At 40.1% G+C, this 12991-nt stretch overlaps 2 protein-coding genes across 3 annotated transcripts in view; one reads left to right on the top strand and one right to left on the bottom strand.

Moving 5' to 3' along the window:
• Nucleotides 1-1243: 1243 nt before the first annotated feature.
• tacc3 (transforming, acidic coiled-coil containing protein 3) lies at nt 1244-9811 on the top strand. 2 transcript variants are annotated; one of them, XM_029125338.2, is made up of 17 exons: nt 1244-1358; nt 3545-3722; nt 3820-3932; nt 4029-4066; nt 4175-5633; nt 5793-5850; nt 5956-6151; nt 6234-6292; nt 6702-6829; nt 7579-7663; nt 7763-7924; nt 8003-8070; nt 8162-8205; nt 8286-8446; nt 9098-9204; nt 9293-9413; nt 9506-9811. In XM_029125338.2, the coding sequence occupies exons 2-17, from the start codon at nt 3546-3548 to the stop codon at nt 9569-9571; spliced, it is 3042 nt and encodes a 1013-aa protein (XP_028981171.2). In that variant the 5' UTR covers nt 1244-1358; nt 3545; the 3' UTR covers nt 9572-9811. The 2 variants fall into 2 exon arrangements, with proteins under 2 accessions (XP_028981171.2, XP_028981170.2); XM_029125337.2 differs by having other exon boundaries at nt 5793-5856.
• Nucleotides 9812-10676: 865 nt separating this feature from the next.
• LOC105015577 (fibroblast growth factor receptor-like 1) overlaps nt 10677-12991 on the bottom strand; it is a 32721-nt gene continuing 30406 nt past the window's right edge. Inside the window, exon 7 of the mRNA XM_010878843.3 lies at nt 10677-12564. Within this exon, the coding sequence (XP_010877145.2) occupies nt 12125-12564 (440 nt within the window). The 3' untranslated portion in view covers nt 10677-12124. The remainder of the gene's footprint in view (nt 12565-12991) is intronic.

Below are 12991 nucleotides of genomic sequence, written 5' to 3'. Positions count from 1 at the left end.
TCGTCACATTTGTGAGGTACTTTGGAAACCTTCAAAATAAAGGACCCTAAGTGTGAAAGATGTTTTAACCAAACAAGAAATTTGCAAAATAGAAATATACAATGTTATTTATTGGATAAATGCTTTTGCACACTAACGTTGAGCTTAGTGCGGAATTGCTCTTGTACAGGACCTGTATATGGCACCAAAAGTAGCTTGGAAGATTTAAAAATTATATTTAGGATTTATGTGGAGTAGGATATGTCCTGGTATTTTATTTCGTACAGTAATTCTGTGTATATGTGATACAATCTATTCAGCAAAGAGAGTCAGTGTTCCTCCCGCTTGCTGCAAACAGCATTGTAGTATGTAGTAAGTGACAAACGTAACAACGTTTATGTAGCCAGTATCAGGGTGACTGCTAAAGCAATTTACATTATGTAATTTTCACTAGAAACTACGACGTCTGTTACCGTCTATAAGTAATATGTTAGAGACGGAAAGCACAGAATTCTGTCAAAACAAACTTATTCTGGTCATTCTCTACTCTCGCGAGAGCATGATCTAACATGAGCTGAATAAACACCTCGACAGTTTCTAATGATAATGATGATAATGAATTGTTAAAATGAAAAAAAAAGTTCTATCATTTATATTTGTTAAAGCTTCATAATATATCTGCTTTTGAACTCATTGGCAGTTCTGGTTTATACACAGAGAATATTATCATCAGCAGGAAACAGTGAAAGGATATTCATACACTTGCTACGTTCCAGCTAGTTAGATGCACAATGACTAACTATACAATAAAAAGTATTATTATTATTACTATATAGTTGCTCTTCAGACCAGTAATAGCTTATATTGTTTTGCTTGTATTCCTTTATTGAGAAGAGTGAACTGCTATTGTGAAGGGAAAGGAGGTGTTAGCTGTGCCTTTGGCCATTGACGTGCATTGTACATTTAGCTCTACCCACATGTGAAAATTTTAATATTTTGTTTTTTGTCTAAACTGACAGTGTAACTAACCCAAAATCTGTTTTCTCAAAATGGATTAATCCCAAAAAAATATGTTATCTTATTCTTGCTTGTTTATAATGAACATAATATATAATTATCCTTTAGCTCCTCGAGCACTGCTAGTTCGTTCGGTTTGATTCAAAGTAACCCAACGCTATTGGCTATTTTGTAAGAAGCTCCGCCTTATTTCAGAGTTTTTCCTGTGTATTTAATTGGTGCAAATGGATGCGTTTAAATTCAAAATTTACTGGTTTCTTGTCATGCAACTGTGGGGGTATTTCGAAAAAGTAGCTCCCCTAACAAAACCGTGTGGAGTTCTTTGAGTAGGTATTTTATGTGTATCCGACTCCTTAATTGAGGTATGTATATTTCCGGATTGGGATATTGGAATGCTATGTTTCTGGTCTTCTTTTTTTAAGTGTTCTACACTGGGGTAATGTGTTAGGATAATTAAGTAATGTATCACAACGTTTGTCGTTAGCCGCTAACGTTAGTGACCCAGGTCAGGTCATGTAATGCAAGCTATACAGTCAGTAAATGGGAAACCGGTCATATGTTTTTCAACGGACTTAGGATGTAAATAACCTTAAGTGAAATATCCAGCAGCTGACGACGTGAACTTTACATTTACTGCTTTACATTGTAACCAACGTTTAGTTACCTATTAGCTAACTAGCATTTCTTACAGTAAGTATTTGGGCATAAGCAAATGTGCTAATTATAACGACTTCTAACTCCCTACTAGTTTGTTTTTGCACAAACGGTTGACTATTATTAGAGACTACATTTACATAGACACCGCTAGTTAAAAAGACGTTGGATATTTGCACTTAAGCAACAGAAAACCACATGACATTGCCCTGATAGACAGCCATTCCAAAAAAAAGTTGCTGTCACCATAACATAATTTTAATGATGTAGGTACGTTGTTCGTTGACACGGTTGTGCGACAAGGACAATTCCTGTTAGCCCAACTTTAAATATTCCAAAACAGGCTTTAAAGATCGAGTGTGTTCTTGGGCAGGGCAGGCGGATACATCTATTGTGTAGTGAAAAGTGCTAGACTGCTAGAACTGCTCGCCACATTTATGGGAAGACAGTGGGTAAATTGATCACATTGTCAGTAACTGCACAACCCAGCTTTCCTGGCTTGTCATCAGTTGTCATATACAATTCAGGAATTCTGTTTGCACATTTAATGTATACGTTTATAGGCACTACAACACGTGTAATATTTAATATTTCTATTCGTATTGTCCATATTCCAATTTCTACATAATTTAAATATGCTTATAGTCATTTATGTATATTTTGTTTTTGCTTTACATATTTCTTTATTACTATGTTGATGCCGTGTGCCTTGTCACAAGATTTGCATTAAGAATGACTCCTGTTTTTCAGTGCACTTGGCAAATAAAAGACTGACTTGACTGTTTCTATACTATTTAAGAATTTCAATAAACAAATCTAATTATGTAGGTTAAATAAACCAAATGGAGGCCTAAAGGATGTAGGTCTATGCTTTGTAGTGAATTCAGGGTCTAGCGGACCCCCAGATAAGACTTTAAAATGTTACATACTGTAAATACTCATACATTTAAGCAATTAACTTTTTCATCACTATTCAATGTAATTTGTCGCATCTTTACCGTACGCCAATAGTTAAAGACAAATTTCACTGTTAAATGTATAAAATGGTGGGCTGAAAAAGATGCACTTGCTTAGGAATCACCTCCCCTTAAACTTTAATAAAATGAATTCACTTTCGTTATACACTACTTAGTGTTGTAGTTTTAAAGTGTATACTTATCCTCAATCTAATTTTAAAATACCATACTCAAAGATCCTCCAGTGTTTGTATTAGCCAATTATGTTTGTATTGTAGCATTAGTGTGTTTTGATTGCATTTAAACAGCCTACCGTACACATGCATTATAATATATTTTGTTCTGTTGTGAAGACTTAAAGGGAGAATTGCTTGGAATGCAACAACTAATTGATCATGCTAAGAGTAAAATGTAATGTTATTTTAGATTTATTATCAAAAGAAGGCAAAAAAAGTTGCATAGGGTACGCTAAGAGGAATAGGAAGCACACTGTAATCCACACAACCTAGTGGTAAAACCTGGAAGTGTTTTCTAATTATCCATTAAGGGATAAATTAATGTAGAAACAAATATTCTTGACTTTTGAAATGTTGATATTACATTTCATCTCATCTAATTGTGCAAATTTAGTTATGTCAAACTGTGGTTTTGCAACAGCCATATTTGTAGGAGTAAAGTAGATTGTGCCAACCTCTATGGTGAACATTGGTTATTACTTGCTTAAATCTGGTTCTGTAAAATTAGTCACATTTTTCATGAAGTATATGCCGCAGCCTGACAGGCATTCGCTTGTGGACCTGGGTTTTTAAAACCTAGTGTAGACTTCTTCTGTTTTCACTTTGACTCAAACTTCACACATGCTTCACTCTTATCAGTGTACACAGCTGTCGACTGGGTGTGGCTAACTGTTTCCTCACTTATGTGCTTCTTTTTTATAGGATGAGTTCTACTGCTGTGAACGATGAAAATCGTGGGGTTTGTCCTGGAAGAAAGCACAGCAATTCTGAGACAAGTTGTGACATATTTTCCTTGGATCAGCCGACTGGCAGGCCTTCCATCCTTCGCCAGTCTCAAGCTGAGAACCTGTCGAACAAAACTACAGCAAAGGGAGGAAAGGTACAGTTTGCTATCAAGAAGGGTTTTCTTAATGCTGATAAATTATTACTTTTTTAACAAGACTTCTTTAGCTTAAGGACTTTTTTTGTTACTTCAGGTTTGTTTTCAGACTCCAAGAAGAGACCCTGTCACAAAGAGAATAGTATCACCAACAAAGTCTGTCAAGATGGCATGCGACAATGAGTCTCTACACATTTCTACTACTGAATAGTAAGTAGCAGAATGTTGGTATTAGGTTATGAAATCAACAATTTGAGAACATAGTCATAGGGAATAAAGTCTAAACCCTCTGTTTTTTTTTTAAAGTGTCTTGCCTCAGGAAATCAATAACCTGACAAAATCAGGTAAAGCATTCTGACTAAAAGTACACTTCCTACTCAAAGTTGCTTTCTCATTAATTGCTCCTTTTTTCATTCAATGTTGACCTAAGAGTTGTAATTATTTTACCGCAGACTCCACAGCGGTGTCATCCTATCCTGATGATGAAATGCCGATTCAGAGTAAAGGAGGTTATCAAATCGATTTTGACAACCTTGATTCCATCAATCCCTTCCAAGTGTCAGCTAAAATGGTCCCCTCTCCAGCCGGACACAGTGAAGTGGTTGAACCCCAAGAGACTCCAGGACACAATGAACTTGATGTAATTGAAACCGTTTCTCCTTTAACTCAGTCTGACAAGATTGAAATGGCGCTGGATGAGACACTCCCCTTCATCCCATCAGCTGAAAATTCTTTTGGAGACATCTCTACCAGTATACAGTCCTCAGATAGCAGTGTGATTACCATGATAAAGGATCCAGCCAATGAGTTATCTAATGTTGAGGAGTTTGTACAAGCATCCGTAAACCTTAACCCCGAGGGAGCTGCGGCCCTGGCCTCCGAGGGAGCTGCGGCCCTGGCCTCCGAGGGAGCTGCGGCCCTGGCCTCCGAGGGAGCTGCGGCCCTGGCCTCCGAGGGAGCTGCGGCCCTGGCCTCCGAGGGAGCTGCGGCCCTGGCCTCCGAGGGAGCTGCGGCCCTGGCCTCCGAGGGAGCTGCGGCCCTGGCCTCCGAGGGAGCTGCGGCCCTGGCCTCCGAGGGAGCTGCGGCCCTGGCCTCCGAGGGAGCTGCGGCCCTGGCCTCCGAGGGAGCTGCGGCCCTGGCCTCCGAGGGAGCTGCGGCCCTGGCCTCCGAGGGAGCTGCGGCCCTGGCCTCCGAGGGAGCTGCGGCCCTGGCCTCCGAGGGAGCTGCGGCCCTGTCCAATGGTTCTTACAAATTAGATTTTGATGACCTTGATTCAATCAACCCTTTCCAAACAGGAGGCTCCAAAATTCAGAATTCACCCATTCTTGGCAGAAAGTTGCCATGCGATGCTCCTCCAAGGGTGGAAGATCATAACCTTGCGGTGAAAGAAATGGAACCAGCAACAACAGTTGCGGTAGCTCCTGTAGTCCAAGAGGCACTTTCCCAGGCAGAGATGAAACCTGCTCCCAAGGAGGCCAGCAGGCTAGCTAGTGACCCTCTGCTTGAGCCCAGTACATCCCTTCCCAAGGATGGCCCAGTGAAGCTCGAGTTCAATTTTGATGATGACAAGGTTAAGCGTAGGCCAATGCCTAAAAAGTTTGGCAAAAGGACTGTTGGTGTGAAGGCTGTACCCGCAGAGAAGAGAGAACCTGCTCCACCCAAGGAATCTCCGTTAAAGCCCGTGTTCGATAACAATACTGAAGTTCCTGTTCCCGTGGGTTCTTACAGTTTTGAATCAACGTTTGATGACCCGAACTTCAATCCATTTGGTGCAAATGCAAAAATGGTTGACTCTCCAGTCTGCCAGGTAAAATCCATTCCACATGCCAAGGCAACCACTTCAGTCACAGTGGTTACCTCCTGTGAGGATATTGTAGAGCCTGTTCAGAATCAAACTGCACCGTTGCCATGGTAAGTTTACCATGTTTTGTTTTTGTGAATTGTAACTTATGTTAACATTAATCTTTTTTCTTTTTATTGTAATGCCTGCTCTGTTTTGAAGTAATTGCATCAGATCCAGCCTCAGTGGTCTTGCACAAGTCTTAATTGATCTGGTGTTTTTACTTGTAGTGTTCATGATGCCGGAGAAGAAATGTCAAGTACTGACGCTGGTTTTTCTAACATAAAAGTAATTGTAAGCCTTTTTAAAATACTAAATTCAAAATGGTAAAGCTGAACAAAGCTGAAGTGATTTATTGTGATTTACTTGAATCTGTATTCTTCCACTTGGCAGAAAAGCATTCCCCAGGATCAGAAGTTTCAGATGGACTCTTGTGAAGTTCAGGTGTCTTCTGTCAATGAGAGAGAACTTCTAACTAAACCTGACCAACCTTCACTGAGCCCTCAAGAACCTTTTGAGCAAAGCCAATTCGAGCATAACTCTCAGAATGGCGTATCAGAATTTGAGGAGTTTGTTCCAGGAACCACATGTGAGTCAAATGATTTTACAGTGCAGATTGGTGGCTGTATTGTTGACTTGATCATAACTTATTTCAAATTATTTATCTCCAGTCATGGCAAATGACTTTGATGGCGAGATGGACTACTTGGAGCAGTTTGGTTCCAGTAATGTAAGTCAATGCTTTCTACATTTTTAGGGCTAGCCTGGCTGAAATAATTGAAGAACCCCCCTGGTGCTATGTCTTTCTTTCTTTGGAGGGGGATTGGTAACAAATGTAGAATTATTATTGGTAGCGAATGATCTCTAACAAGCTGCTTGTTTGAACACTGGCTAGGTTTGTACAGCCGAAAGTGCAAAAATGCTTGAATCTGGTTTTGTTATGAAATAATCGGTTTAGACACTTGAATTTTTATTTGTTCAGTAATTATTTTGCCTACTGACATTTAGGGAGTAGGCTTATTTAAACATTGATTTATGTTCATAACTTGTGATGCTTATGGTGAATTGTTAGCCCTTTTTTTTATTACAATTCTGGTTTTATGTTGACATCCAGGCTTCATTTTACTCTGCTTTTTCAGTTCAAGGAGTCAGCACTGAGGAAACAATCACTGTACCTTAAATTTGACCCTCTACTGAGAGAGAGTCCTAAGAAGTCTGGAGCCCCTGCAGGACTCGACCTCCCTCGAATTCCTCCCGTTGCTTTGCGGTGTGTTTATCCTCCTAGTCCTGATTACAGGGTTTTCTTCATGTCATCTGACTGGACAGAAATGCCTTGTCGTACTAACTGGGCTCCAATGCCCTGTCCCCTCTTTCTGCTGTTATGGTTAAGGAAACTAAATGGGTACACCTTTTTAAACTTAAAAATGAAGACCACATTACTGGTTTTGGCCATTTAACCTCTCTTAGTAATTTACTGCGTCAAAAAGTGCAAACCTAGTGACCTAATGCTCATGTTGGCTAAGACAAGCCTACATGTTCTGTGCTGTAGCCTGTCCTTGTCATTTTCCACATTTAGTTCTGTCACTTATTTCCATGTCCTATTGATTAGTGATACTGTATCTCCTAATGACTTGTCACATGGCGTTAGCAGCTTTGATGCTGTCATGGTGATGGTGTTTTTCACATGCCCAGTTAACAAATGTCCATAAAATGTCACCATTGTTTGAACCAAAACAATATAAACTGAACTTTACATGTTCAGTTAAGTTTAATTTCTCTACTCAGTGACCCATATATCATTTAAAATGTCTTGCTCATTTAGTGTTTGGCAAACATGACATGTTGTCAACATGTATGGTGGCCTTTGTTTTCCCGAGCCATAAACATGAAGCATTTGAATCCTGTTCTAATTGTAAATGCATATTTACTTGGTCTAGAATTGAGGATTTATCCAGTTGTCAAACTTTTTGAAATGCACAAATGAATATCAAGGTGCTTTGTCATTGTTTTTTCCAGTATGGACACCCAGAGGCCTGGAACCAAGGATGTGGTGAATGGGTTGAAATCTGTCCACTCCAGAATTCTTGATGTCCCACCTCCTGTAATTTACCTCCGTCCTCATAGAACCTACTATAATGTAGTTATTCAGTTAAATGTGGGGGTAATTGTTAATTATTAAATTGATGTCTTCTCTCTTCAGGTTCACGTTGTGGGTCCTCTGAATCCTTTTGTGCAGAACTCTATGTTTGAAAATATGGACCCAAATTTCCCTCCACCAGCCAATACTGACGATAACATCATAGAGGTGCTGAAATACAGTCAGTGGGACATGGATGCTGCCATTGCCAAGATCCAGAAAGAAGTAATGTTTAACTTATCATTCAAGGTCATCCCATACAATCATGAGCATTTTGATCAGTTTTTTTTTCTCTCTTTATAGGCAAAGGAGAGAGAGGATGAATGGAAGGCAAAGTATGAAAAGCTGTCTCTGGATAATCATGAAATGGGGTAAGAAAGGCCCACTGAAGCTTTTTTTTGTTCACCGATTCTCATTTCCAGACCTAATATTTGAAGCTGTTTTCTGCTATTTCTTTTACAGAAAAATTATGTCTGAATTTGAAGCAACAATCTCTCAGATACTGGGTATGTTATGTATTGGAAATATCTTAAAAGAAACTGAGAATATTCTTATAATGTAAATTAATATTGTCATTTTCTGTCAGCTGAAAAACAAAAAGAAAAGGAAATGGCCCAGGCTGAGATTACTCAGGTTCTGCAAGAGAAGGAGCAGGTATCACAGGACCTGAGTGCAATGGAAAGATCCTTCTCTGATCTCTTCAAGAGACTGGATAAGTACAAAGAAGTCATCGAGGGTTATAAGCAGGTATGCAGTATTTGTTTTTGTTCCCGTGTTTTGCTTGCCTGGCAACCAAAACCCCTTGTTCTGGCCAAATGAAATGCCAGACCCCTGAAAATGTATTCCCCGTGATTGACTCCTGCTGAATTTCTTGGCTGGACAACATTTTTTGGACAAGCACAAATGTATTTTTAATTGTATTTTGTTGCAAGGCTTTTTGATTTGTGTGGAATCAGACCAAGTCTAGATACAGAGGTGAATGGATTTAGATGGGAATTGAACCCTGGTGTCCAGTGAGGAGACTATGTTCATGGAGCTGGGAGTGTTCCTGGACCATGGCTCCAAGCAGATTAAAAAGATTCTAATTGGACCAAAAAAAAAATAGGTTGGGATTGAGCCAGAACAAGTGGTGATAAAATTGCCTTTTGAAATTGGTTGGAGACAATGTACTATTTGACATATGCAATGGAATCAGGTTGACTGCAGAAAACTAGAATGAAGGATGGTCCTGTGGTGATCCTTGTAATTCTGATGTCTGGATAAAATGGAGGCCCAAAAGTAACCTAGTCACAATTGCATAATTGTCTGGTGCGAGAAAGCATATTTGCTGATCAGGTTTTACTTTGAGTAATTACATGACTTGGAATCTCTTGACCCTTCTACCTTTGTTATTCTAAGAATGAAGAGATGCTGAAGAAATGTGCTCAAGATTACCTGGCTAGGATCAAAAAGGAGGAACAGCGCTACCAGACCCTGAAAGCCCACGCTGAGCAGAAAATTGGCCTGTAAGCCTCAAACTATACTTTACCTGCAATATTCACAATTGTGTTCCTGGTATTTTTAGTGTCACTTGACTGACATTGTTATCCTCAGGGCGAATAAAGAAATTGCTGAAGTCCGGTCTAAACTAAAGTCAGAGGTCTCAGCACTGCAGGCCCAGCTGCGCAGGGAACAGCTAAAAGCCCAGTCACTGGAGAATAGCCTCGACCAGAAAGTAAGTCCATGAGGTGCCTTTAATGTATTTATTTTTTGTATCTTTAGTTGGGCATAATTTTTGAGTTTACATTTTTTTTTTTGTCCCTTCAGGTAAAGGAGACTGAGGAACTCACAAATCTTTGCGACGAACTCATTGCAAAAGTGCAGAAGGGCTGAGTTTAGCTGTACGTCCTTGTCTTTTCTGCTGTAGTTCACAAATGTTTCCAATGTGATCCTTCTGATAAACATCTGTCAATTTCTCAAGTTGCATTGTAAATAAAACTTGCTGCTCTTGGTGATCAAGCATTCTAATATTACTTCACTAACACCTATCTCAGAGTAATTTGTTGGTATGTCTTATCAATGTTGTCTTGTCATTTCTCCTCTTACTGTAATAAAATTGTTTTACTCATGTTATACCATGCAAGTGTATACTCCTTGTCCAGTATTTCTTTTTGAGCCACAAGGAGTCGCTGTTTACCATAATTCTGTATAACATGGTGCATTGTAGTGCAGTCTTGGCCAAGGCTGTTGGTTTCATACATTCATTGTGAATTCTGAGCATCGCAGTTCCATTTCAGGGGAAAGCTACATAGACGTTTCTGGTGGTGAACTGTAATGACTTCATAGCTCCCTTATCCCGCCCCTCCTGTCTGTCTCTAGAGCCAACACTGATGCTGTTCTACAATGCTTACATGAGGGCTTCCTTGATACAATGCTCTCCTTCTTCTCCTTGCAATCACAGGGTCCTGTCACATCACTCCCAGAGCAGGACAATGCCTTTTCTAAACGGTGAAAGGAAATCCTACCTAGATTTGAGGTGGTAGTATGGGCAGAGGGGAGGAAGGGCTGGATTCACTTAAATGAGAGAGATGGTAGTCAGTTGGTGTAGCCTTGCAGGGGCCATCCCTCTAAAGGGTTGTGAGTGCTGTCTGCCTGTATCTATTCAGTAATTCAATGTTAGCTGCCCTCTGTCTCACCCTGTGTAAATGACTATGCTCTTCTAGCCATGGCAGTAGTGGAAAGCTGACCTGTCCTTTTAGGGGCCTCTTGATTGGTCTTATCTAGCAGGACAGGTAACTGCCACTGAGCACACACTGTTTAGCCTGTGGGACTGAGCAGGCGGGCAGACCGGAGGCTGTCACACTCTTGGCAAACCTGCATGATGGTCAATTAAAACAATTCATAGGCCGAGTTGGTCCTAAATGGCATACGTGATTTGTACCATCGAGGTATAAAGTCGTCCATCACTGGATGATAGGAACCAAAGAGGAAAAGCATGTCAATGTGCTTGTCCTTTAATCATTGCTGGCAAATGACTTTTCACTTTAAAGGGGTACATTGTACAAGATTGTCAAACATAAGTACTTGCATAAACTAAGATTAACTTGGTTGGCAATGTCCTTCATATATCATGTACACTGCATTGCAACTACAGTAATCCTTACAATTAATCATACATATTTGAAAATATGTAAAATGCCTGATGTTGAAAAATAAACAATACATTTCTGTAACAAAATAAATTAAATACATGTCTTTAATATGTATATAAAATGACTACATCTATATAAAATATGGTTGGATTAGACTGTAGTCCAAGTACTAATTACGGTGTTCTGTGTATTCACTGCAACATTGGGTATTTCTGACCTCACCTCATGCAGTGATTCTATAAAACATACAATCAAAAGGCTAGTGGTGGTAACCTTAGTAGCATTTGTATTCTGGCAGTGATATGCAGTGAGTCCAGTCATAAGACTGATTCCAGTCATAAGACTGTTCATAAGAGTGTTCCTCTATAATTTTCAGTCTTAAAAATGGCCATGATTTACATGCCTATTAAAATACTATCAATCTATTTTAGCCTTATAAGGCCTTCATGGGTGATACGATTATTAATGGATACTTATCAATAGTGGTCAGGGTTAAATGAATGTGCATTTTAACAATAATGAAACCTTTATAAAAATCAAATGAATAACCTGAGTATAAGCGCAAAACCAGCCCTTTTGTGTAATATTCCAAACTGCCTTCAAAATCATGCTGAGTATTGTTTAAAAACCCAATGCAGCCCTTTTTTTCTCAAGATGTAATTTCTGGGTAAATAGTCTCCAAAAAATAGTTTCCTTATGAAATTGTCAAAATGGCTTTAATGCAAAAGGAGAAGAGATGTAATCTAGAAAGTAGCTATTATGGCAGAGGTTTGGAACTCTGTATTTGCTCTATATTGGCCAAACCCTAACCCATGCAAAACCTGCTCATTAGTATTTTCAACAATTGTGAAATAACACTGATAAAATGTCATCACACTATTCCATTGTTATTTCTGTCGGCATTTGTACGATATGGCGCAATTTAGACTGCACTGGGCCTTTAAGTAGTAACTGGTGCACATCACGCGTTGCGATGAAACGAGTAGCACCACGGACCGGGCCGGCACTGTAACTAACCCACTTCCATTGGTTAGTTGTGATATCACTACGGCAGCCAGTCAGGCACAAAACCGTAAACCTGGTCACATTAGCTCGATGTTGTACAGTACTGACGGTTCTGTGTAAAGCCTCTGCAAAGTCCAGTTAGATTGTAATCCAGCACAGGTAAGGGGCAGCCCCAGGTGTGTGTAACCAGAGAGCAGTTCTGAGGGACGGTCCGTAGCCCAGAACCTTGATGTGCTGTGCTAAGCAGTCCTTAGGAGGCAAAGGAAGGGATACAACATGTGGCACAGGGCTAACACTGAAAGTGAATATGCTGGTGCTGGTGTACCTTCCCATCCACATGGGAGTGGGTATGTGTGTGGATGTCGGTGTAGATTTTGGGGTAGATTTTGGGGGGGAGAGCAGAGCCCCCTTGAGTCAGGAGTAGTTGCTGCTGGGCTAAATACTCATAGTTTATGGAGCCCAGGCAGTCCTTCTCAGGTGTGGAGGATGTGGAAGAGGGAGCAACACAGCTCCTGTCCCTATCCCGGTAAGGCAGTCGCTGGGAGGTCTGTAGGACCTGGGCAGTCACTGTCGTAGCGCTGGGAGGGGGACAGCGCTTCTTACTCTGGCAGAACCACAGCAGCACGGTACCAAAGATGAACACCATGCCAGCGGGGATGCCGATGATGACAGGCCAGGGGAGGGTGCTGGAGGTTGGGGTGAACATTGGGGTGATGGGTGGCTTGGTGTCTGCAGGGGTATAGGACACACAATAAAAGGGTTGTCAATTATTAAATATACAACAATTGAATAATAAAGTGACTACACATTGTTGACAGCAATGGGTCAATAGCATACTGTCCTCCCCAGAAAATGTCAGTGTGCTGTCAAAACGTCTGTCGCCTTTACTAACCCTGATCAATGGATAATAGTGTCTCTCTTAAAAATGTGCATTATCTTTGTAGGTTTTTGTATATAAAGGTTTTATAATAAATAAGAATTATTTTTATACACAGTTTAGCCAGCCTTCATCCTAACAGGCTTGTATTGCTCCATTAGGTCAGTAAAAATTTCAGCAAAAGAGGGAAATTAAGTAACTATAAGTAAATCATAGTATAGTAAAAGTGAAGTCATTTTGGAATATGTAAACTTAAATTAAAAAAATAATAAGTGCATT

This window comes from Esox lucius, chromosome 15 (genome assembly GCF_011004845.1).
Source record: "Esox lucius isolate fEsoLuc1 chromosome 15, fEsoLuc1.pri, whole genome shotgun sequence".
In the NCBI taxonomy this organism is placed as follows: Eukaryota; Metazoa; Chordata; class Actinopteri; order Esociformes; family Esocidae; genus Esox; species Esox lucius.
This window is presented reverse-complemented; position numbering and strand designations above follow the sequence as displayed.